At 41.8% G+C, this 26,765-nt stretch overlaps 1 protein-coding gene across 7 annotated transcripts in view; it reads left to right on the top strand.

Annotated features, from left to right (window-relative positions):
* Positions 1 to 26,765, top strand: part of PHACTR1 (phosphatase and actin regulator 1) — a 523,468-nt gene that overhangs the window by 274,504 nt on the left and 222,199 nt on the right. The window contains exon 1 of one of the 7 annotated variants that reach the window (XM_070405719.1): positions 11,588 to 11,837. The exons of 5 other annotated variants lie outside the window; for them this stretch is intronic. In XM_070405719.1, the coding sequence (XP_070261820.1) occupies positions 11,588 to 11,837 (250 nt within the window). Of the gene's footprint in view, positions 1 to 11,587; positions 11,838 to 11,986; positions 12,070 to 26,765 lie in introns of those variants that run through there. One more of the 7 variants, XM_070405722.1, reaches the window with a different exon arrangement.

Raw genomic sequence — 26,765 nt, 5'->3', positions numbered from 1 at the left:
TGAACAATTCACAATTGATTTAACACACACTATTTAAGAAAAATTAGCAGATCCTAATACAGGCATACACTAGTATGTCCTGTATGGGCTTATGAACATATTAGTAAGAAAGCTTTGTGAGCGATGCTTTTCATTCATATGCAGTGATGCCTCTGAGCATGTCTGAGAACTCTTAACTCGGAGCATGAGATTTAGGAGGCTGCCGAGCAATGTCTGTTCCTCCTCTTAGAAGCAGAACAGGAGTATTTTCTTTTTGAGGTAAAGTTCAGGGTAGGATTTGGAAGAGTAAAAGGCTTCTTTGCCTGTGAAGTATTGACAGATTATTTTTGGAAGGGTTACTAGCCTGGGAAGACATGGTTGTTCACTTGAAATCAGGGATGTTAACCCGGGGGCTCCAGGCCTCCCCTGACATGACATATTGTCAGTTTAGGAAAAGAAAGAGAAAGGGAGCCTGGAAAAGGGACTTCACACAGTTAACGTTTTTGCAAGATTTCATTTAAATAGTCTCTATTCCTTAGGTTTGGTAAAATGCAAACATATGTGGATTTAATGTCCATCCTGTAAATGTTTCCTTTCAGTTTTTAAATTATAACTCACATATTTCCTAAGAATTGATTGTTTGTCAAGGTTTAATAAGTCTGTTTTTTCACCTGAGTTTTAAGAAAATAAAAAGGTATGTTTTTAAAAGTAAGTTACTTATAAGATTTGGGAATGGAAAAAATATTAATTTCATACTTTTCTGTTACTATGTAAATTGGAAAGGCAGATTTACTTCCAGCAGAAGGGGATAGACCTAGCATAGAACAGGTTTGCCCTTCAACTTCAGGAAGTCCTCCAGGAACTTCTTCCTGCCTTGGCTTAGAAGGATAGTTTCCCCTTCACTGGAGCCTCTTTCTATGGACAAATTTCTGTGCAGCAGCACGACATAGTGACAGTGAACGTGTCTCTGAAGGGTGAGCCGTCTGCATGGGTGTCAGTCTGGGCTCTGCCGTGTCTGCCCCAAACAGCTTTGTGCCACTTCTTCCATCTCTCCGGCTTCCTCCTGGTCAGGTGGGGGTCAGAACCCCTCAAACCTTAGAATTGTTATGAGGATTAAATGATAATTATTTGAGTTAAAAATACACATAAGATATACAATATTATATAACATTTCATTGTAATATATATTTATTATGTGGTTATACTTTATGAATAAGTATATACATTAAAATATCTATTATTTGTAAAAAACCTCAGCAGTGTATTTGACACGCTGGAAGTTCACCAACTCACCAGGGCACCTGTCTCTCCCTGCTTCCCCTACAGCGGACGGTCTTTCCCTGCGAACTCGTCATTGTTTCCCTGAGTGGGTTTTTAGAGTGTATCCTTATCTACATATACATGCTTATCTATCCTCTACTCTTAAATTCCAAATTAGCTCTCTTAGCTTTTTCATTTACCCTTCCATTCCTGTAAAAAGCCTTTCTTTTACATGTGAGATGGCTACAAGCTGTTGTTATAATAATTTGTGTGGATATAATATATACCTGAGAGGAAAGCGTATGACATTTAATGTATGAAAATAAATATAATTCTTCTTCAGCTCGACTTCTCTACTGTAGAGACCTGCTTTAGAAGCTCATCAGATCACAGGATCCTGGAGTGTTGGGAAGAGGCGTACAGCCTGGCTTGTTAGAAGAGATACTCCTTTGATCATTCATATCACAAGTCTTAGAGCTAATGTACTATGTTCCTCAGTGAATAAGGCCATCTTTTTTCCATGGAAGAAATAATTTGCATGTCATACATTTATACACCTGTGGTACCCACTTAAAATATCCCCAAAGCTGGCTACTCACAGCCACACCCCTCCACACATGCACACACAGTTATGTTTCCTGTATAACTAAAGTTTTCACACTTGAAAAACTGGCCAATTTGTGCTTCTTGCCAATGTTACATTATCCTATTACCTTGTCCCTGCACCTGCTCTGTACAAACACAATTGTGATTCTGTCCTAATGGCCAATTATCGTTAGCAGATCAAGAGCTTTTGTTAAACGGCTCTCCACACTGTAGATACGATCCTAGCCCTGAAAGGATAGCATCGGTGAGTATCAATTGCAGTCTGTTTTCCAGATTGAAAGGGCAGGAATCCGCCAATATAGATGGCAGATAAGAACCAGCTCGTCCTATTTTTGCCCGTGTTCTCTACCAACAGCGGCTCTGCTCTGCATGGCAGGCAGGTCTGTGCCCTGTGCCTGTGGTCTGGTAGCCTTTCTTGGTGGTATTTCATGATGCATATGCTTCTGTGCTAACATAGCTCTGTGTGTCCCCTGAAGGAAAGCTGCCGCACAGCTCTCTGTGTGTCAGGGGGACACTTGGCGAAGGAAAGGTGTGCTTTGCTGTTAAACATATTTTGGCTCAGATTTCTAGTTGATGAAATGCTAATTGTGTAACCTGGGAAATTTATTTAATCTTATTGAGCTTCTGTTTCCTGAAGCATAAAATGGAAAGAATAGTTCCATTGTATGGCGTTGGTGTGATGACTACATATAACAAATACGTACACATACGCATGCACTTTTGCCGTTGTTGTGTCAGTCTTGACAGACTAGGTTAATATTTAGTAAAATCAGTAAAATCAACTCCAAAATTTTAGGAGTTGAAAACAACACAAAGTTCTTTTCTATACTTCATGGCCCTTGTGAGTCAGCAGATGAGCTGGATTCAATCCAGACTCCAAAGAGAAGCAGCAGCCACTATCTTCACCTTCAGCTCCTCACTAAGCTCAGAGCTCCATCTACCCTCAAGGGGATCTAGATGTACAAACTGTAGCCCTACCATGGACTTGAACATAGCAAATCAGAAATATGTGGAGTATTCATGTTTGCAATATTTGTCTTTCAAAAACAAAATCAGCCCTAGCTGGTTTGGCTCAGTGGATAGAGTGTCAGCCTGAGGACTAACAGGTCCCAGATTCAATTCCCGTCATTCAATTCAATGTTCCTGGTGGGGGCAAGTATGGGAGGCAACCAATCAATGTGTCTCTCTCACATCAATGTTTCTCTCTCTGTCTCTCCGCCTCCCTTCCACTCTCTAATTCTCAATGGAAAAATATCCTCAGGTGAGGATTAACAACAACGACAAAAAAATCATATTGCAGTCAGTTCTCTGAATCTTAATTTTCTCATTAACAATACATTGTAGAAATTTTTCTAAGCCAATGTGTTTACCTGGAACTAATTATTTTTAGTGGCATCATGCTATAAATATACTGTAATTTATGCAGTCATTTCTTTATTGGTGGACTTTACTTTTCTTTATTGCTATATAATCACACTTAACATCTTTTTGTTCTGATGCTTTTATTTCTATAAGATAAATATCCTGAAGTGTCTAAATCTACCCAAATTGACCTGTTTTTTTAAAAAAGAAAATATATGGCTATGTTTAAATGGAATTATATAGTTTGGAGCAAAATGTAAAGAAACTACATCAGCCCTAGCTGATTTGGCTCAGTGGATATAGCGTTGGCCAGTGGACTGAAAGGTCCTGGGTTTGATTCCAGATCAGGGCACATGCGGGGATGGCGGGCTCCATCCCCAGTAGGGGGTGTGCAGGAGGCAGCTGATCAATGATTCTCTCTCATCATTGATGTTTCTCTCTCTCTCCCTCTCCCTTCCTGGTTGAAATCAATAAAAATATTTTTTTTAAAAGAAACTACTTCAGAACAACACACTTCTCACTTAGAATCTCTAACAGTTCTCGGCCTCTATCTAATCTGTCCTCTGTTTTTCCCTGGACATGATCATATAGGGACATATGAGCAGAAATGCCTGAGCCTCCCTTGCATGTAGGCGATGTGGGCCTTAACGATGCCTGACATAACAAGACCTTGCAGGAATTTCCTACCAGACCCGATCTTCCTTCCACTGCAGCCACAAAATTACATTCACTCTGACAGCATGACCTGCAATGGACAAGGTCCTCTCATTTGAACTTAAGAACTAGACCACTTTACTGCTCTTCCTATCCATGCAGGAAGAGAAAGAAACATCCCAGAATAACACTGCAATCAAGAAGTTACAGGAGTTGTCTCCTGACAGTGTTCCCTCAATCACCTTTCAAACCACCTGTTTGTCTAAATGCTTCCCATCTTCCCTTCTCATCAGGTTGCCATCTCCTAAGTGTTTGCAGAACGATTTGCACAGAACAATCCCTTACTAAGCATAATTATCACAAGCATAGAAGTAAAATTGCTTTCTACTTAAAGTTTTTTTGGGGGAAAGCAAACCCATAGCAAAACACACACACACACACACACACACAAATTGCTGAGATCATTTAGATTCTCAACTATATTTTTAATAACTCAAAAATCTAAAAATAGAGGTATGAAATTGTTTCCTCAAACCCACTGCCTATGACCTCTCTCTGGCTCTCATACTCAGACCCCAAATCTGCCAGGTTGGATTAAATGAAGTCCAAAAAAAAAAAACTTTTGCGATAGGCTCCAAACATTTTAAAGGAAAACACAGTAGTAGAAAACCTTTATTTTAGGAGAATAAAACTTGCCAATTGTGCAGCTGCTTTTTAATGTTTATCTATAGGAGTGATATTAAAAATATTTAATAACTAGACTTTTAAGAGTCAGAAAGGATGCTGGAGCAGACGCCAACCATAAACCATCTATGCAGCTGGACCAGTGCACAAAGACTGCACATGGGCTCCCCTTCAACATCCCTGAATTGCCTCAAGAATCCTCACTGGCCTCCCACAGCAAGCTCTACCCATGTCTCCTTTGTCAGAATGTAAATGCAAAACACTAAATAGTAAAAAAAAAAAAAAAAAAAAAGCCTGAAGCTGTATCCCCCCCTCTTAATGACAGTCTACCTTCCATTCCATTCCATACTTCCATTCCAGCATCTGTAAAAACAAAAACAATAAAAAAAAAAAACCCACACACACAGCATACACACATGTAGCAGCAGTGTGGCCCAATTCTGTGTTTGTGAACCATTTGAAAGTCACTTAAAACCCTGTACTTTATAGATGAGCTTAACATATACATTTAGATCAAATGTAGAGAAAAATAGATATTATTCTTATACTAGAAATATAACATGTTCGCATTTAGGGTATACATTAGTGTTTTAGGGATGCTATAATAAATAACCACAAATATAGTGGTTTAGAACAGACATTTATTCTCTCCCAGTCCTGGAAGAAAGAAGTCCAAATTTAAGGTGTCAGCAAAGCAAGATCCCTCCAGAGGCTCTTGGGAGATGCCACCCCTTGCCTTCTTCCAGCTCCTGGTGAAGAGCATTTCTGCTTGTCTATGCCCCAGCCTACTTCAACTGCTCCGCAGTCGTTAGGCTTATAGGAAGTCAAAATCAAAGTTAAGAGTAGAAATTTGGAAACTCTCACATAGTGCTTTAACTCTTATGACAAAGATAGAGTTGGCATTCCTGTGACTGCATCGCTCCAGTCTCTGCCTCCATCATCGCCCTTCCCTCTCCTCTCCTGTCTGTCTTCTCCTCTCTGGCTCTGTGTCTCTCCTATGTGAGTCTTTCATCAGGACAGTTGTCATTGGAGTTAGGGCCCACCCGGACAGTCACGGTGCTTGCCTCATCAGAAGATCCTTCATCACAACTGCAAAAAACCTTTCCCCAAATAAAGTCATATGCACATGTTCCAAGGATTTGAAATGGAGGAAGTGGGGAACCATTTAACCCTCTACAGGGAGGATAGGAACCAGAAAAGAGACAGAAGAGGAGGAAATTTAATGGATAGCTTGAGTTTAAATTAAATATATATATATGAAGAAAAAATATTTTCTAAATATTTTTTACATCAAATATGTGCAGTGATATTTATCTAAGTACACCCCTTTAAGTGGTTCCACTGCTTTCCCTTATATTGACAATAGTATTTTGTATTTCTACTCTATCATAAGAGTTAAAGCACTATGTGAGAGTTTCCAAATTTCTACCCTTAACTTTGATTTTGACTTCCTATAAGCCTAACCACTGCGGAGCAGTTAAAGTAGGGCAAGGCATAGATAAGCAGAAAGCACAGCCAAATCTTAGTCCCACACACCCTTTCTCACATTCAGACTTGGGGGGTTTCAAGATCTGCAGTCGCCTTCCCATCATCATAATGGTAGTGGCCCCTGGAAAGCCCAATTTTCAGTCACTGACTTGCTGGGTATAGCAGCCCTACCAGGCTAATGACCAGCCTTGACCATTCTCTACCCTGAGCTCCTTCTAGCCTAAGAGCTTGTATCCTCCCCACTCAGCCACCACCGCCAGCACCACCCCTCTGCTCCCACCTGCTTCAGATCAACTTCCCCAGTGAAGCCCTCCTCATCACCTTCACCCCTTCCATGTCATCACTGAGAACTCCCTTTACCCTGGGCTCCCATTCAGCTATTAAAGGCGCATTTCTCCATGGCTACTCCTGGTTACAAATTTGCACCCATGCTTTCAGCTGGGTGTGTTTGGTTATTCTTCTGTGTCCTTTCATTGAGTGGATCCTCTCTTTTATTATATCTTAGGTTCTATGAGATCAGGGGTCCTATTCGTTATTTACATCAGAACCAAAGTGTGCATTCCACTGGAAGTCATGTAATACTATGATTGCTCTGGCTGCCAGGGGTACTTCTCAGCCCTGATGTGCCTCTAAACCACCTGATGGTCTTGGTAAAATGTAGGTTCCAGAGGAGAGCTTGAAATGCTACATTTCTCCCAGAATCCAGGATCTTGCTAAGACCTAGCAAGTTGGCATAGCAAGGTCTTAGCACCCCAATAAGTTTCAAGGAGGGGGTCCTACAAGTTAAGTGTATCCTAAAGAAAAGATGGGAATGAGATTTCCAGGCAGCTCAGGGGCCTCTCTCCCATTCAGGTCATCTGGGTAAAAACCCCACGCAAGCTACATAGGCCCTATGTTGAGAACCCTGTTATAAGTGATAGAATGTTTTGGACTGTCCTTCCTTTCAATATTTCCCTACCTTTCTAAAAGTGGGAAAAAAGAATCCTACATTTTTTTTCTGAATCATAATGCCAGGATCATAATGAAATGTGGTTTTGTCTTATGGGATGAGAAAAAACAGATTGTAAGACATCTCTTGGCATCGAGAGCTATAGGGGCGTTATAGTAGTGGTATCAGAAGAACTCTTCACTGAGGCAATGTTCAGGGTACAGAGCAGGGTCAAGAAGAAAAAAATGCCAGATTTGTGTGCACATCTGCCCCACTGCCTGCACAGGGTCAGAGGAAAGGTGGTGCTGGAAGCCGCCAGACTCAGCCACCATCTTGCAGACTGCTGCCAGCACTAGGGCACACTCCTCCCATCCGGTCCCCTCCCCATCCACCGTCTGTTGTAGCAATGGGAGAGAACACTGCTCAGCTTCTGACACTGAAATCCATGCATCTTTAAGAGCGGCATGTCAAACAGAACTTTCAGCGACAATGGAAATGTCCTGCCACTTCTAGAGCACATGTGACTATGGGCACTTGAGCCATGGCTAGTCCAACTGAAGAACTGAAATTTAACTTAATTGTAATTAATTTAAGTGCAAATAGCTACATGTGGCTAGTAAATATTATATTGGACACACAGTTACAGAGTTAGAAGCTGTAGACTCAGGGAAGACAGTTTAGGAAGATGGATCACCTAACAAGGGAATCGCCCTCTGAAGGTACACCTTACTTCATTTGTTTGTTTAATTATTTATTTTTAATCCTCACCTGAGGATACGCTTATAGAGAGTCAGAGAGACCGAGAGGGAGAGGAGGAGAGAGAGAGAGAGAGAGAGAGAGAGAGAGACCTTAATGTGAGAGAAACATCCATCGGTTGCCTCCATTACACGCTCCACTGGAGATCAAACCAACAACTAGGTGTGTGACCTGACTGGGAATCTAGCCCACAACCTTTTGGGGTAGATCTTAGTGTTTTTACATACTTAGCATCAATAAAAAGCCCCCCACAATTGTGGACCATCTCCTTTAACATTTGAGCCTCAGCTGCTGCTTGTGTCAGTTCTTTATGCTACAATGCCATTTGACCATTTAAGTCAGAGACCTCCAGAGGCCTTAGGTCTGGTTTTGTACCTGGTGAGTGAATAAAAAATTACTGCAGGCTCAGGTGTTTTAATAAAACCCTATGGGGTTTATGCAGGCCCAGTATTCTGACCTGTGGGGCAGAGAGTAAGGCATGTAATTTTAAAAACTCACTTAAGAAAAGATGTAATGAAGAAGTAAGTTAAGAGGAAACACTGCTTGGGGAAGAGACCTGAAGATTAGAAAAAGAGAATAATAAGTGTTTGCCTATGACACAATACAATAAATTCCCTCATAACAAATGGGTCCCTTGCTAATAAGGCTATTAATTAGCTAGGGACCGACTGACATGAATCTGACATGAGCAGATACAGCGAGATTTACCTGTGGCTGGTTTGGCTGGTAATCCAGGCAAGAAGGGAGGGTTCCCCAAAGGCCCTGAGGGGCACCAGGAGAGACTTGGTCGTGATCTAATTAAAGAGAGCACAAGTCCAACACTTGACTCTCACGTCAGTCCCTGACATGTCCTCTAGAGCAGGCTATGGTGGCTGGACACCTGATGTTCCTAACTACAGTGTGGAAATGAAACTGAATGTGATGATTTCAGCAGAACGTTTTGCAGTTGAGAAGTAGCATAAATGACAGAATGGTAGAAGTGGAATGATCAAAAGCATATTGTAACACAGAATTTAATATCCCCAGTGGATTATTGATCTTTTTACCTGTGAGCTGAGCAATAAAGTTAGAATTTGGAGGAAAGACTAGCAGTGGCCTGCCTTCTGTGGAAGTGTCAGTCACAGGGTATTATGAAATTGACTTTGGAGGAGTTTCTGGAAACAACTTGTAGTGATAGCGCATCCTTTAACTGACACTATTTCAGTAGGCCGGAGGAGGGTAGGGGCTGTGGATCCCAGGGAGTGGGAGTGGTGGGAAGACAGAGGCTCCGAGTCAGACACACTTGGCTGCAAACAACTGTTTCCCCATTTATGTTTTGCATCAAGATCACTGGGGAAATACCAGATATCAAGCTATATTACAAAGCCACTGTTCTCAAAGCTGCCTGGTACTGGCACAAGAACAGACATATAGACCAATGGAACAGAACAGAGAACCCAGAAATCGACCTAAGCCATTATGCTCATTTAATATTTGACAAAGGAGGCAAGAGCATACAATGGAGTCAAGACAGTCTTTTCAATAAATGGTGTTGGGAAAATTGGACAGATACATGCAAAAAAAATGAAACTAGACCACTAACTTACACCATACACAAAAACAACCTGGAAATAGATAAAGGACTTAAACGTAAGATGGGAAGCCATAAAAATCTTAGAAGAATCCATAGGCAGTAAAATATCAGACATAAGTTGTAGTAATATCTTTACTGATACAGCTCCTAGGACAATGGAAACTAAAGAGAAAATAAACAAATGGGGCTACATTAAAATAAAAAGTTTCTGCACAGCAAAAGAAACCATCAACAAAACAACAAGAAAGCCCACTGCATGGAAGAACATATTTGCCAATGTTATATCTGATAAGGGTCTAATCCCCAAAATTTATAGGGAACTCATACATCTTAACAAAAGTAAGATAAACAATCCAATCAAAAAATGGACCAAAGACCTAAATAGACACTTTTCAAAAGTGGACATACAGAAGGCCAAGAGACATATGAAAACATTCTCAAAGTCACTAATCATCCAAGAGATGCAAATCAAAACGACAATGAGGTACCATCTCACACCTGTCAGAATGGCTATCATTAACAAATCAACAAATGACAAGTGCTGTTGAGGACATGGAGAAAAAGAAACCCTCATGCACTGCTGGTGGGAATACAGACTGGTGCAGCCACTGTGGAAGACTGTATGGAGTTTCCTCAAAAAATGAAAAATGGAACCGCCATTTGACCCAGTAATCCCACTTCTAGAAATATATCCCAAAAAATCAGAAACACCAATCAGAAAGGATATATGCACCCCTATGTTCATAGCAGCATAATTTACAATAGCCAAGATTTGGAAACAGCCTAAGTGCCCATCAGCAGATGAGGGGATTAAAAAACTGTGGTACATCTACACAATGCAATACTAGGCTTCTGTAAAAAGGAAGGAATTCTTACCATTTGCAACAGCATGGATGGACCTGGAGAGCATTATGCTAAGTGAAATAAATCAGTTGGAGAAAGATAAATATCATATGATCTCACTTATTTGTGTAGAATATAATGAACAACATAAACTGATGAACAAAAATAGATCCAGAGACAAGAGAAGCATTGGACAGACTGTCAAACCTCAGAGGGAAGATGAAGGGGGGGCGGGCAGGTATTAGGGGAAGGGGGAGGGAAGAGATCAACTAAGTATGCATGCATATAAGCATAACCAATGGACACAGACACTAGCGGGGTGAGGGCATGTGCTGGGTGGTGAGAGTGCCAGGGAGAGGTCAATGGTGGGAAAAGGAGACATGTAATACTTTAAACAATAAAGAATTAAAGAAGAAAAAAAAGATCACTGGGGAGCTTGTTAAAGCTACACATCCCTGGCCCCTAAACTGGCCTGCTAAACCAGAATCTGAGGGCTTGAGGCCCCCAAGTCCCTATTCTTAGAATAAGCACCCAAGGTGATTGTGATATGAGGCTTTTCTAAACTTAGTCTCTAAAGGGTGACGTGGGATTCACAATACCCGAGTCAGGATTATTGTACAGACACAGTGTGATTTCTTTTTAAAGTGCAGAGCAAAGAAGCTCTATAACTTCTGCTGCTATTATTACGGAGCCATCGGTGCCACTGCCTTGCTAAGGCTGTGCACTGTGCTAAAACAGCTGGGGAGTCTTCAGCCAGACTAGCCGGGATTCCAGAGTTGCAAGTTGTTTCTGAGTTTTGATCAAACCTCTTTTGGTCCTTTTTACTCAAAGTTTTAATGACACCGGTGTAAGCCCTTTCAGGTTGGGGAATGTCTGTTGAGGGTGAAAGCATCAATTATATTGTAACAGGTTGCGGGCTCCACTGAGAGTCCAGGACTGGGGGATGGACCCACCAGAGAAGGGTCATTTGTTCTGGCCCAAGAGAGGCGCTTGCTCTCCAGGGCTCCCGGCGCAGCTAGCTGCCTTCTCTGTGTGGAACCTCCTGCTTTCCTTTGGCTCCGTGAGGCTGGGGGGAGAAGGGGAGGGGGAGGCTGGCGTCTGCCCCGGAGCGCCAGAGAGAGTGAAGGTAGCTGCTAAACCAGCGGGCTCCAATCGCTGGGGCTGAGCTTTACTGAGGGGTGGGGCTGCCAGGGGAGGCTGTGCGCGCGAGGCGCAGGTAGGACCGAGGAGTACCTTCCGGAAACCCTCCTCCAGCCCTGGGGTTCGGATTGGCTCCGTCAGCGAGGTCAGCGAGGACAAGACCCTTCCCGCGCCTTCCCCTGACCCGACCCGCCGCGGTCGCTGTAGACACGCGGGTGCAGCGCGGGGCGGGGGCATGCTGGCCTGGCAGCGGGGTGCGAGTGGCAGCGCGCGGGGGCCGGAGCAGCGCCGGGCCCGGGGCGTCCGGGGGCCGGATGGCGGAGCCCACGCGCCTTGCGGAGCCCGGGAGGTTTGCGCTCCGCTCGCCGCGCTGCAGGGAGGGCGCGGTGCCAGGCGCGAGCGCCCAGAGACCCAAAAAGAAAGCTTTTTATTTGCTGAGGATGAAGCCCCTGAAGGAGCCCGCCCCCAACAACAACAACGTGTCCTTTGTGATCCATTGTCAACTAGGCAAGGAGATCAAACACATTTGCAGCAACTGCAGTCGCGGGGAAGACACGCGGGACGGTGAGTGCCTGGGCCCGTCGGGGCGGCGGCGAGCGCGGGAGGCGGGGAGGTGGCTCCGCTGGTCCCCAGTTCGCGGGCGCCACCAGCTCTGCTGCCTGGAGAACTGCGGGGACTTACGCCCGCTACCCAGGCGTGACACCTGCCCGCCGGGCACTTTGCAGAGTGATGACAGGAGCCAAACCCGGACTGCATCCCCCCAAAGGAGACGTTTGAAATGGGGGTTTGAAAAGGGGTAAATCTGGGATTTTCTCTTGGGAAGGTGGGGTTTTAGGTTATTTGTTAAGGGCAACATTATTCGCTTGGAGAAGACGACCGCACCTGCTGTCTTAGCTTTCTGGGCTTCTTAGCTGTTCTTACATCTTTGCGTTATGGCAGGATATAGCGTTTGCTACCGATGGGCGGTGTTACGGCTGCCCGTTCACTTTGGAGAGGTGGTTTGGCCTTGGCTACAGCACCCAGCGCCCTGGGGACTTGTGGAGTTGTTGGATGGTGTCTGTTTGGAGCAAAACATGGCCGTGATTTTTGGAGTGCCGCTGGCCCCTCTTGGAATGATGCCTAATGTTCGAAATGTGGGAGTGGGGGAGGGGCGTGCAGGGGCTTCTTCCGAGCGGGCGTGAGCGGGCGCGGGCGAGCCAAAGAGCTCCCCCAAATACCGTCTGAAGCGGGGCAGTGGAAGGGTGCCCGGCTGCCAGCGACCGAGGCAGAAGGAGCCAAGAAAGAGGAACAGCTCCGCGCCCAGCAGGCAGAAGCCTCTGCAGCTGTGGGCGCGCCCATGTGGCAGTGCATTTCGCAGGAGCCTCCAGGCGGTTGCGAAGCAGCTCACGGAGCAGTCTCCGACGAGCCACTTAAGGTCTCGGAAAAGTTTTAGGCAGCCGATTTTGCAGGGAGAGAATGAGCTACCGGCCAGCCTGAAGCTCAGTGCCTCGCTTGACACTCGCACCTGCTTGGGCAGACAGAATTTCCTATTACCCAGCGGGTCCTCTTGCTCCCTTTGGAAGAACAAATAATACTTAGGATCCCTCGTGTTCATTGATGGCCTCTGAAGTGCAGAGTAATGAAGCGACTGTGGCTTGGCTAATAATCTTTTCAAAATAGCATCCTGCTAGTCACTAGCAGCTAGTGTAATTATACTTTTCTTTGATTAAACTGCCGGAGAGGCTGTGCAGCATGGCACTAGGCATCCAAAAGGAACACTGGGGCCCTGCTGGAGGAAGGCAGGCGTGCACAAAACACACTAATGCTGCTCCTGTTGGTTTAGGGGAGGATATGCTGAGAAGCGCACACTTACTGTGTGTGGTCCTTTGGTTATGATATAAGCTAATGACACCTATGGAATATAAATGGTGAACGAGGTGATGCAAAGCCAGACTTTTACCATATACTGTAATGTAATAGAGCATGAGATGCAGGCTGGAATATATATTAAATGAATCCCTCGGCTTTCTGAATTGCTTCTCAAATGGGCTGCTTTCACAATCTTGGGATTTTATTTAAGTTAAAGTTTCTAAATGTGGCTACTACAAGGAAGGGTCTGTGTCTACACTCAAGGATGTGTGTTGACATGTGTAATTACGAACATGATCAGTGGTGAACATTGTGGTATACACTGCTGATGGAGACAGGCATGTTCTAGCCTACAGCACACATTCCTGCTTGCGTCCTCTCTGCCGTCTCAGACACTCCAGAACATACCTATGGATGTTCACATATCATCTGATATGACTCAACTATTTAATTTCAAAGGATTCTTAGGTGAGAGACCTCACGTTGTAGTGACTAATGTTTTGCCTAATTCCACACTGGGAACCCTGCCTTCCTAATGGGTGGTATGCTCATTTAGTCCCTGAAATAGAATGAGGTCAGGAGTTTAACCCTTCTGCTTTTACTGGCAGAGCCCAAAGCAGCACTGCCCCCTGTAAAAAGAAAGGGAGTTCAAATAAATGTCATTTTCTGCAAGGATTGACCGTGCATGATTTTTTGTCATGAGTGGATGTTCTGTTAGATAAGTTCTCTAGAAGCTATTTTCTATTCTTTTTTTAGATATGTTTATTCCGAACTCCTATTAGCAACAGTTTTTTATGCAACGTCATAAAAACTCATTTATTATGTTTATGTAACAACAATAAGTAACAGTTAGTTGCTTTTCATTTTTATTTCATTTATTGCACAGATCAATCCTATGAGCGATGCAATCTTTTAATTTCCATTTCACAGAGAAGTAAACTGAGACTCAGAGAGACTTCATTCATAAGTTATATGTGTGGTAAATGAGAAGGTGGGCTGTAAATTCGCATTTGTCTGGCTTCAACACCATGCTCTTTTACAGTATACAACAAATTGTGACCACTTCTCTTTAAGTTATAAGAATGTTTTAAAATCTTTTCTTTCGGTCTCAACTCCATCACCCCACTTCCTTCCCCCGTATTTTATTGCTTCTTCAAAAATCAACCAAACATACACTGTAGAAGCTATTTTCAATCTGAGTCATCTGTTCTGTATGTCAGGAGAGCCCGCTATTTTAAAGGGAATGTGTGGTAAAGGGTACAATAATGCAAACAGGTTTGGTGGGGCCCCATAGAAGAGTATGTTTCTTGTGGTGGGCATACCTACATTGTGTCCAGCACCATCGGTATGTTTGGCTCCTCATTTAGCACCAAAGAGGCCATTGAGTGGCAACCAGTGAAAATGCTGGTCCAGCCGAAACCGGTTTGGCTCAGTGGATAGAACGTCGGCCTGTGGACTGCAGGGTCCCAGGTTCAATTCCGGTCAAGGGCATGTGCGTTGGTTGCGGGCACACCCCCAGTAGGAGATGTGCGGGAGGCAGCTGGTCGATGTTTCTCTCTCTTCGATGTTTCTAACTCTCTATCCCTCTCTCTTCCTCTCTGTAAAAAATCAATAAAATATATTTTTTTAAAAAAAAAGAAAAAGAAAATGCTGGTCCAGTAGCAAAGACCTCACTTGAAATTTTACATAGCTAAAATTTTACAGAGTTTCTCTTATTCTTAATTTCTTTGTATATAAAAATGGTCATTATTTTGAACATACTTAAAACATAGTTTACTAACTTTCAGTTTAAAGACAATCTAGAATTTAAAGTATTTGGCTGATATGGAATAAACATTAAAAGAAAAAATATTCCCAGATGGTTGAGCGGATATAAAAGGTGAAATTACATTTTTGCAATTGCTGTTTTACTTAGAGGTATTTTTTCAAAGTTCCTCATATCCACTAAATAATATTAAAGATGCTTTGCTGACCTTATTTTAAGTATTTTTTAAACTGTATGATATAGTTTAAAATTAATGGCCAAAGATAGTTTGCATGTACTTTAGCTTTACGGATTTGTTTTAATATTGAAGCCACTTTCAGATGAGAAAGCAAGCTTATGTAGCACTTCAACGCTAAAGGCTACAGAGCAAGCACCGGGTAGAACAAAGATCCACACCCTTGTTTGCCTGTCTTTCAAAGTGAGGTGCTTTCCACCATGCTATCTAGTTGCATTTTTTAAATGACACCTACACTGAATGTAGAAAATCAGGTACTGTGATGTGTATGTGTTCTATACATGTGTAGGTTTGATAAGCCAGGTTTGTTAGATACAGTTAGAATGAATTGCAGAATTTCCTAGTACATTTAATTATTTTTATCTGCTTTACCTAAAAATAAAGAGCTAGCATTAGTAGGAGTAGAGGGAGAGAAATTTTTAACTAAGTATATTAGAAGTTATGTTCATTGTAAAGACAAAAGTAGCTAAATCATCACTAAACATGCTGGAAGTCAAGAGAGAATGTGATTTAATTTACAAATAGTTAAAAATCAAATTTAGGGAGAAATCTGTTCTAGGAAGCCAGGTATCCTATGCTAGTATAATAAAAGGCTAATATGCCAATTAACCGGTGGAACAACCAGTTGCATGATGCACACTGACCACCGAGGGGTAGACGCTCAAAGCAGGAGCTGCCCCGTGGTGGTCAGTGAGCTCTCACAGGGGGAGCGCCACTCAGCCAGAAACCAGGCTCACAGCTGGCAAGCACAACAGCAGTGGCAGGACCCTCTCCCGCCTCCACTGCAGCACTAAGGATGTCCGACTGCCGGCTTAGGCCCACTCCTTATGGGAGCCATCAGTTGGACATTCCCTGAGGGCTCCCAGACTGCAAGAGGGCGCAGGCCAGGCTGAGGGTCGCCCCCCCTGAGTGCATGAATTTCGTGCACCTGTCCTCTAATTTCTGTATATAATTTCATAAACATTTTCTATTCTCATTTGAAATCCTTTTGAGCTTATTAATAGTGAGAAAGTGTCATAGGAATTATAACATTATTAATAATTACATTTTAAGATGTAATTTAAAATAAGTAAAACATTTTAAGAGTTTTAAAACAGTTTTCAGAAATATTTTGAAGCCTGTCTTATAGCAGTACACTTAAAAAGTAGTAATTAATCATAAATAAATTCAGAAACAAGATGGGGCTACTATTACTCAGTGCTTTAAAAAAAATTTTTTAAACATATTTTTATTGATTTCAAAGAAGAAGGGAAAGGGAGAGAGAGATAGAAATATCAATGATGAGAGTAATTGATTGTCTGCCTCATGCATGCCCCTTACTGGGGATTGAGCCTGCAACCCAGGCATACGTCCTGACTGGGAATAGAACAGGGACCTTCTGGTTCATAGGTCAATGCTCAGGTGCTCAACCATTGAGCCACTCAGGCTGAGCCTCAGTGCTGTTTTACATGTAATTTATCAATATTTCAGGGTTGTCTTCATTTCACTAAATATGATTTCTAGCTTTAAATATTTGTATACAAATGTATTAATTTATTGATCCACTAGCTGCATTTCAAAATTTTGTTTTAGGGATATAACTATTTGACAAGTTTTCTAATGTATTCCAATACGAATTTTTGGAATGACAATGTACCATAATACTTCTCTGTTACTCTGACTGTAGGGTTTATCAACAAGACAGCCTTTTAGAAGAGAATGCCTTATGAGTTTTTGTGAGTGAGACCCCTCATTTTGCAGATGAGACAACTGAGGTGCATAAAGATTAGGTGAGCAATCCAAATTCCAACCACCATGGGTGTCAGAGCTGCTCACAGAACCTGTCCCTCATGGAGGCTCAGAGCTGGATCCTGGAACCTCGCTGCCTATTTTCAAATAGTGGCTCATCCACTCGCTAGCTGGGTGACTTTAGGATACCACAGCATTATTTACCGCATGGAGTTGTGAGGATTAAATGAGGTAATTGGTACAAAGCACTTAGCCTGGCAAAAGAAAGTGCTGGAGAAATATTAGCTGTGATTACTATCATTTGTATTGTTACCGCCAAGTCCAATTTTGTGTCGAGTGTTTTCCTCCTGCTATTATTCTGCCCTGCTTGGCCTCTTCGGTAATTAAACGTCCTTGGATTGGGTCCAGGTGAAAGCACCTAATTCTACTCTGCACTTAACAGGTAAACATTTATTTCTAATAAGGCAAGTGAAGTAGAAGTGAGACTGTGGAAGGGCCTCTTCAACATTGCACATGTCAAACTATTTTTTTTGAAGTTTTAACAATCATGACCAGGATGTTCTAGGTAAAAGTACTCATGTATATCTATATTTACAATGACTAAGCATTTTTTGTCAGTTGAGTAAAAATGAAAAAAAATAGGCAAGGTAAGATCCTTGCAAGGAAGAGGAAAGATTAATAGCTGAAGGAAGTAGTTACTGGAGAATTTTGTCTGCATGGGTCCGAGGGGTATGACTCAGAATCAGAGTGACAGGTATGGAGGACTTGGCCTGAGGCAAAGGACACAGCCAGGGAACTGCTTTCTTAAAATCAGGAAAGCCTGGGCAAAGCTCTAACTTGGGCAGAGTATGGAACCCTGAAAAGAAAGACCCTTGCTCAGATAGTAGGGAAGAAAAGTGAAGAAGGGGTGTAAAGAAGGCATGTACAAGGCAGGGAGAGTCTAATGAAGTTGTGCTCTTACAGTGTTATTAAAGGACTGTGTACTCAAACAGCTAGCTGTTGATTCTCTTACATTAGTTTGTAAAATTAGCAGCTTATGTATGCAGAGCCCTCTCAGCTTAAGGGAAAATCGCAAAAGGTACAACAACCAGTTATTGCCTTTGAAGAGTTTAGATTTTAGTGAGAGTAGCAGGAAAGTGAACTGCTACATTATTGGAGGAAGCCATCATGGTATGAGTAAGGCAGGAGGGCTTCGCAGAGGAGGTGATATTTGGACTGGAACCTAATAGAGGAGTTTTCTCAGATAACAAGGGAAGGGCATTTCAGTAAGGAAAAAACTGTACACAGACCATTTAAACTGTGAAAGAGCATGTGTTGGGGAGAAAGTAGGTAAGTTCAGCAGGTAGAATGTGGGGGGAAATAACACGAATTAGTCTGGAAACATGTTGGGGCATATTATCATTTTCCCCAGCAGTATATTTGTGAAGCATTTTTTATGTGCCATGTTAAACATTGGAAATATAAATATCACTAAGACAGTGTGGTCTTTGCTCTCAAAGACCTTATACTGTAGTACAGGGAGGTAGACAGGTAGACAAATATATGCACAGAATTTTTAAGTGTTTGAGAAAGGAAAGTGTTGTTTTAGAGACAGAAAGTAGAAAGAGTGGTTGGTACCACCTTGGGCAAGAGAGAGGTCAGAAAATTCCTGACACAATTTATGAAAGAATTCAGATTTCATCCAGTGAGCACCGACGGTGGCCCAGGGGTTTTTAAGCAGAGGTGGAGTGATCACATTACCTTAATAAAACCAACAACTATTATTATGGAAAAGTTTACACATATACAACAGTAGACAGAACACGGTAATGAACCCCATGGACTCATCACCCACATTCTCCCCACTCCTGTATGAGGATGAAGTAAATTTGAGTGGGATTTTATGATGGCGTTGCTGGCAGTGCTAGGCAGGGACCAGACAAGAGAAAGGACCCAGAAGCCATGAGCACTTACAGCTCAAGAAAGTCTGTTTCAAGACCTTGAGCAGTAAGTGTCAAAAAAAAAAACCCACACACACACACACCAGGATTCTTTTCTTCTGTTACAGACACATAAAGAGGCCCAGTAACACTTTCAAGCACCAGCAATTCAAAGCCAGTTTGCCTTATTAATTTTGACCTCATATGTAATTTTACTAGTCGTTTTCCCTTCCATTCTTATATCTTCCCGACACTTTATAGACTGCCGGAAGCCGGTCCATCCTTGCTGCTTGACACAGTCACTGCAGGAAAGAAACATCTGCACAGCATATGTTTCAAGGGATCTGGCATATATAGCATATTGTTCTTAATATGTTTGCTCTCCTTAGTGCCATGTGTTTTAACCAAGGTCACCTCTCTGAGAAAGGTTGTTTCCCCAGGTAGGGATTTTTCCCTGAGGTTAGGGAGGGGATACAACCCCTTAATTAAGTGTCAGGCGGGTAGTTAAGCTACATAATCTTTACTCCCTGGAATGGAGATAAGAAACGCCCTAACCTTTGTAATAGAAATTGACAGGATTAAAATCGGCTGGTATAAATACGCATGTAACAAGACAATAAACATCAGATCCTCATCAGTCCCTAACCAGAACTCCGACCAGAACTTTGGCTGGAGATCCTGGGTAGAGGTCCTGACTAGGCTGCTGATCAACTGAAGGCTGTCTTCGTGTCATTCCTTCTTCGCCGACTCCGTCCACACCTTTGGGGACCCCTGGACCCGCTGGGATTGGACCCCAGCAATAGACAACATCTGTAAATATTCACTTACTTTAGGAAAAGAAATGTTTAAAATATTTAGAAAATTTGTAGCTTAAAATATATCTGTATGTCTAAAGGAGATTAAAGATTAATAGAAAAAATATATACATAAAATGTTATTGGAAGGGGGAGGGATCAATACTGGCATAGCCCCAAACATTCATTTCTGTAGTTTGCGAATTAATATGAACAATATGAACATTTTAACTTCAGGAGGCATTTAGAGTTTAAAAGTGTCTGAAAGGAGGGGGCAATGTGAGCCAGTTAGGAATCACCTTCAAAGGCTTCAAGGTCAGTGCCAAGTAGGCAGTTGTAATGAAGGCAGTGAGATGCAGGGGAGCCAGATGAAGGCCAGAAAGCAAGGGGTAGGAGAAGGGATGCGATTCCCTTCAGCCCAAAAGTTGATAAGGGGGAATAGGAAAGACCAAAGAGGCCAAAGTTGCAAAGCTCTGGGTCAGAGAACCAGGAGCTAAACAAGAATCCAGGTGTTGGGTTGGGAAAGAAGAAATAAATAGTAGAGATTTTCTGCCTGGGGAACATTCAGCCAGAACATTAGCAGTGAACCACATGAAAGGAATAATGTGCTGGTTGTTCTTACAGTTGTACTCTTTCTATGCCCAAGGCCAGAAGAAAGGTAGAATATGGTCTTTCGTTTACTCACATAACAAGAATTGATGCCTATAGTGAATTTGATGTGCAAACAGAGAGATAAAGGATGAGTTCCTGCCCTTAGAGAAACTTGCAGTCTAGTGAGGACATTGCTATACAGTATTCTCCCCTTATCCATGGTTTCAATTACCCCGTCAACCACAGTCTGAAAATATTAGATGGAAAATTCCGGAAACAAATAATTAATAAGTTTTAAATTGTGTGCCATCCTGAGTAGCATGATGGAATCTTGTGTCCTCCTGCCCTATCCCACCCAAGAAACAAATCATCCCTTTGTTGTCTTTGTACTGTATGTGCTATCTGCCTGTTAGCTGTCTCCATCAGATAGGTTATCAGAGGGAGGGAGGGAAGGTGAGAGGGCGGGAAAGAGAGAGAAACCACATTCACATAACTTTTATTACAGTATAATGTTATAATTATTCTATTTTATGTTAGTTATTATTATTAATCTCTTACTGTGCCTAATTTATAAATTAAACTTTATCATAGGTTATGTATGTATAGGAAAAAACAGTATATAGAGTTCAGTGCGATCTGCTGTTTCAGGCATCCACTGGGAGTCTTGGGCCATATTTCCTGTGTATAGAGGGGGTAGGTTCAGGATGCTGTGGACTCACAGGTCGGAACTCCATCTCCTTGAGAGAGAAGGACAGAAGGTCATGTGGGAGGAGATGGCAATTGAGCTAAATTGTGATGGGAGAATAGGATTGTGCTGGCAAAGATGCCTGAGGTAGTCGCTTGGGCAAGATGAAGAGCATGTGCAGAGAAAGGTTCAGAGGCCAGAGGAGGGCAGGGTCTTTCTTGTCTCTCCGCTTCACTGCTGCGTTTTCAGTTCCTGGAACAGTGCATAGCTATTAGACATTTTAAAATGTGTTCAACATATGAATATACATGTTAACTTATTAATTATTAATCTATTTAATTAAGATGTATCCATTTATTAAAGTGACTACAGGAGAGTGATTTGATATGACTGGATAGAGCATATAAGATGGGGAATAATAAAAGGGAGCCCAAAGAATAGGTAGAGGTCAACCATGAAAGGCTTTTGATACCATGCTGAGGAGTTGGGTCTTGCTCTATGATGGAATACAAGATTCTCTGGAGGATTTTTTAAGTAGCTTTAAAATTGTTTTCTATTTATTGTTTTTGTTTTTAATTTCAGTTTTGTTGAGGCATAAATGACAAAAATATTAAGATTTTTAAAATGTACATCATGGTGATTTGATCTATGTATATACATTGTGAAGGGATTCCCCCCATCTAGTTGATTAATGCATCCCTCAACTCTTATCTTTATTTGTATGTATGTATGTATGTATGTATGTATTGGTGAGGACATTTAAGTTCCATTCTCTTAGCAGATTTCAGTTATATAACAGTGTTATCAACTGTAGTCACCATGTTTACATTAGACCTTATTCATTTGATAGCTGAGCATTTGTACCCTTTTTACCAAACTCTCCCTATTTTCCCTGCCCCCTCACCTCCCATCCCCCAGTCCCTGGCAACCACTTTTCTACTCCCTGTTTCTGTTTGACTTTTTTTTTTTTACATTCTACATATAAGTGATAACATGCAGTATTTGTTTTCCTTTGTCTGGCTAATTTCACTTAGTATAATACCCTCAAGTTTCATCCATGTTGTAGCAAATAGCAGGATTTCTTTCCTTCTTGTGAATGGACCACATCTTCTTGTGTGTACATGCACCACATCTTCTTTATCCATTGATCCAGGGGTGGACGCTTAGATTGTGTCTGTGTCTTGGCTATTGTGAATAATGCTGCAGTGAACAAAGGAGTGCAGATATCTCTTCAGTATCCTGTTTTCATTTCCTTTGGACATATACTAAGAAGGGTGAAGGTTGTTGCATCATATGATATTTCTATTTTTAATTTTCTGAAGAATCTCTCTGTCATTTTCCATAGTGGCTGCACCAATTTACATTACAGTGCACAAGGGTTCCCTTTTCCCCACATCCTAACAACACTTGTTATTTCTTGTCTTTTCTTGTCTTCTTGATCTATAGTCAATCTAACAGGTGTGAGATGATAGCTCATTGTGGCTTTGATTTGCATTTGCTTGATGATTAGTGATGTTGAGCACCTTTTCATGTTGGCCATTTGGATGTCTTATTTGTAAAAATATCTATTTAGTTCCTCCGTCCATTTTTTAATGATGGTTTGTTTTTTACTATTGAGTTGTGTGAGTTCTTTATATATTTTAGATATTAATCCCTTATCATGTATATGATTTGCGAACATCTTCTTCCATTTGGAATATTGCCTTTTCATTTTGTTGATGAATTTCTTTGGGGTGCAGAAGCTTTTTAGTTTATGCAGTTCCACTTGTTTATTTTTGTTTTTGTTGCCAAATAAAAAAATACCATTGCTAAGACTTATGTCAAGGAGCTTAACCCCTATGTTTTCTTATAGGAGTTTTAGGACTTAACATTCAACTCTTTAATCCATTTTGAGTTGATTTTTGTGTGTTGTAAGTAGGAATCTAGTTTCATTCTCTTGCATGTGGCTGTCCAGTTTTCCTAACATCATTTATTGAAATGACTATCCTTTCCCCATTGTTTATTCTTAGCTCCTTTGGCGCAAATTAATTGACCATATATGCAGGGGGTTATTTCTGGGCTGTCTATTCTGTTCCATTGGTCTGTGGGTCTGTGTTTATGCCAGTGTCATATTGTCTTGATTATTGTAGCTTTGTAGTGTAGTTTGAAATCAGGAATTGTGATTCTCTTCTTTCTCAAGATTACATTGACTATTTAGGGTCTTTTGTGGTTTCATACAAATTTCAGGTGTGTTTTTTTAAAATATATTTTTGTGAAAAATGTCACTAGAGTTTAGTTGCTTTGTTGATATATTATTCACATGCCATACAATTCATCCATTTAAAGTGTACGATTCAGTGACCTTTAGTCTATTCGGAGTTGGGCATCCATCACCATAATCAGTGTTAGAACATTTTCGTTATTCCAAAAAGTAGCCCTGTTCCCCTTAGCATGTTCCCTCCAGTTCTCTGATATCTGCTATCCTTAGGTAACCACTAATCCACTTCTTGTTTTTATAGACTTCCTTATTCTAGATATTTCTTATACATAGAGTCATGCAGTATAGGTCCCCTGCCTGTCTTCTTTCACTTAGCATAAGGTCTTTAAGGTTCACCCATGTTGTAACATAAATCAGTACTTCATTTCTTCTTATTGCTGAATCATTGTATGGATATGACACATTTTGGTTATTCATTAATCAGTTGATGGACTTTTGGGTTGCTTCCACTTTTGGGCTATTAAGAATAATATTTTGGTAGCATTTATGTACAAGTTTTGGTGTGGTTATTTGTTTTCATTTTTCTTGGATGTATACCTAGTAGTAGAAGTGCTGGACCATATGGTAACATGTTTAACCATTTGAACTGTCAGATCTTTTCAAACTGGTTTCACCACTACATATTCCCACCAGCAATGAATATATGGAAGTCCCATTTAGCTATATCCTTTCCAATACTTGTTATTACCTATGTTTTCTATCATAACCACCCTGGAGGATATTTTTTAAAAATCTTTGTTGTTGAAAGTACTACATATATCCCCTGCCCATGCTGTCATCTCTGAACTGTCCTCTAGTTCCTCCTCTCCAGCCACGGTTGGCTGCCTTTGAGATTTGAACCTCCAAGAAAGACTAGTTGTTTTGTGAAAGACTAGTAATTAAATGTGAAAATGATTCTTTTATGACAATTTGGGCAAAAACCACCACCCCAAGCAAACTGTCAATTTATTCAAAAGTGGAAGATGAAATGACTGGCAGAGAGTGTATTTGGTGAGAATGAGGAAGCCTTAGGGACCACCGATCCCCTCTACTCACTCTTGGGTCACCTCTATCCTGTGTTTCTCCCACCGCTAAAATGAGTTTACTTCTCTTCCCTGAAGATGTTACTGAGGCGCCTAAACCCATCTAGATCAGGGAGTGGTAAGCTGCAGACCAAGAGCCTTCTGTTGGTTTTTGCAGGTTGAGAATTTTTTTCAATTCCCAATGGTTGACCAAAATCAAAAGAAGAGTACAATTTCATGACAGAAGACACTTGTATGAATTCACATGTCAAGATCCATATCCAAGGTCTGGGGGAGCACAGCCACACAGTCATTCCCGTATTGTCTGTGGTGACTTTGCACAGCCACTTGCAGAGCTGAGTGACAACCGAGGCCCTCAAAGCCTGAAATATTTACGTGAAAATTTATAAAATCCTCTCTGGTCTTTATAAAAAACGTTTTCTGAGCCTGCACTATCACAGATTTGCTATCATGAGATGTTACCCCCTAACTGCCTTAGCACCATGTCTGAGCTTAGACTTGAAAGGGACCCACCACATGTCTGTGCTATTCACCTGAATTGCAGTTTCGGTCTTTTTAAGAGGCTACTTGATGCCCTAGTGACTCAGAGGGACAGATTTTAAAAGAAAATCAGCTTCAAAGAAACAACTGCTTTGAACCATGTTTGTGGAGCATCTTTGCTGCCCCACCCCCCACCCTGACCTTCCAGTGGGGCTTCCGGCTGGCGCATCTGACAGACAGCCTGGATTTCTAATCCCCGCCTAAGACCTCACCATCTTGGCTGTTATTGTGAACTTCAGAGCAATCACTCTGCTATTTTGGCACATGGAGATTTGACTCCACAGTAATTATTTTGCAACCCACAAAAGTAATTATAAAATCCAATAATTATCTTCTAAACAAGCCGTAACCCCAGAGGTGGCTGTTGGTGGGGGGAGCTCCTGGCCCTCTTACCTCAGTTCTTCTGTTATTTCAAGTCCAAGAACAACCTCCTCCAAACAGTAGCACTGCTCCAAGTTCATGAGCAGAAAGATAGAGGAGTAAGCAAGAAAAGGGGAAAGCAAAGCCAGGTGCAATTCTTCTGATGACAGGAAATAACGTTTAAAAGCCCCGAGTGCATTACTGGTTGGTTGGAATTCATGGGAGCTGCCCCGTAGCAAGGCCTCCAGATCCTGAAGGTGTTCTCAGTCAGAGTTGGCACCAGCGTTTCCTGGCACAGAGGGAGGGATGAAATCTGCCACATAGCCAGCCACCATCCGTCTCTGACAGGGAGGCATGTACCAGAATTAGGTTCTTTCTTGAGAGACTTAGAGTCTGTTTATGGGCGAGTGTTTGGCTCACATGTGCAACAGATTCTGTAGATAACTTTTATTTCTACATTTGGAAACTGTCACTTGTCTGATAAGCCAGACTATTCCACATGATGAAAGAATGTATAGAGAAGCAGATCTTGGTGACAGGGACCATGGCAGATGTGCTCCGTGTTCAAGAATCACCCTCTCCCATTTTCGGTAACTCCCTGATGTGTGAGTCAGTCCGCCAGCCCACTCAAAAAACCAAGCAGGCCCCAGACAGAAGCTGGTCATCCCCCAAATGAACACTCAGTGAAGGCTTCCCTTGCCCAACACCCTCATGTTTTCCTGTCCAGAATGAATTTCCTACTGGCCATGACATGAATTATTCATGCACTGTTAAGCAGCCTGTGGTCAGAGCACTACTACCCAAAGTAAAACTGGATACAAAAGGAGAGATTTTAATATTTGCAGCTGAGTCCTTTGCAGTGGAAATAGAGATGGTGAGCTCCTGGACCCCGCCCATCCTTGTCCCAGGTCTTTGAGGTTGAATCATGAATGAAAATGTAGATTTCTTGGGGTAAGACACTAGAAATAGCTTGAAGTACCTGCTGAGGGTAGCAATCATTAGGCTGCAGGCTTAGGTTAAATTTTCAAGAAGAGGGGAACATATACAAAAGGGAGCATCTACATTCAAGAAATAAAAGTAAAGACAAGAAACATATAACCAAAGGAAGAGTTATTCTTTGGAAGAAGAAAACAGTTATCTTAGAAGATCCCCAAGTACCAACCAGGTGAAAGGGGGAGTGCTCTGGTTCAGGCCTGCCCCCTCCGAGTGCCAGAGGGTCCCAGAGCTTTTCAGAACCACAGTTTAAAAGTTGTTCTCTGCTCTACTCCATTTAGATGACATATAATACATTGTGGAGCGATTATTGTATTTCTAAAATATAAAGATCAGATCATAAGAGGCTCTATTATAACCCACATTTTAATTCTTTGAAGATGATGAAACCTCTAATAGAGCAAGCAGCTTGAGACAATAATGTATAGCCAAATACACTCTAAGTTATTCATGTGAGTGTTTGAGTGTGGTACACCAAGAATAGAGTTAGTTTGGGGAAATATATATATTGACTAAATAATTACATTACACCATGCATAAATGAATAAGAATATAACATTTTTAGATTCAAATTATTTCAATAGGAGTGTTGAAGTTAGTGCTGACATTAATAATCACGTATTAAATAAAGGCAACTGTTTACAATGGAATTGGATCAGGTGTATAGTCCCTTTTGCTCCCTTCTTAGCATTGCTGATGGTTCTGAAGTTCACCATGGCATCTATAAGCAAGTGTTGAGGACCAAACAGGAATGA

This window comes from Myotis yumanensis, unplaced genomic scaffold (genome assembly GCF_028538775.1).
Source record: "Myotis yumanensis isolate MYYU_CA2020_CCGP unplaced genomic scaffold, mMyoYum1.0.hap1 SCAF_2, whole genome shotgun sequence".
Taxonomy (NCBI): domain Eukaryota; kingdom Metazoa; phylum Chordata; class Mammalia; order Chiroptera; family Vespertilionidae; genus Myotis; species Myotis yumanensis.
Note: the sequence above shows the minus strand (reverse complement) of the source record. Positions and strands in the feature narration are given on the sequence as shown.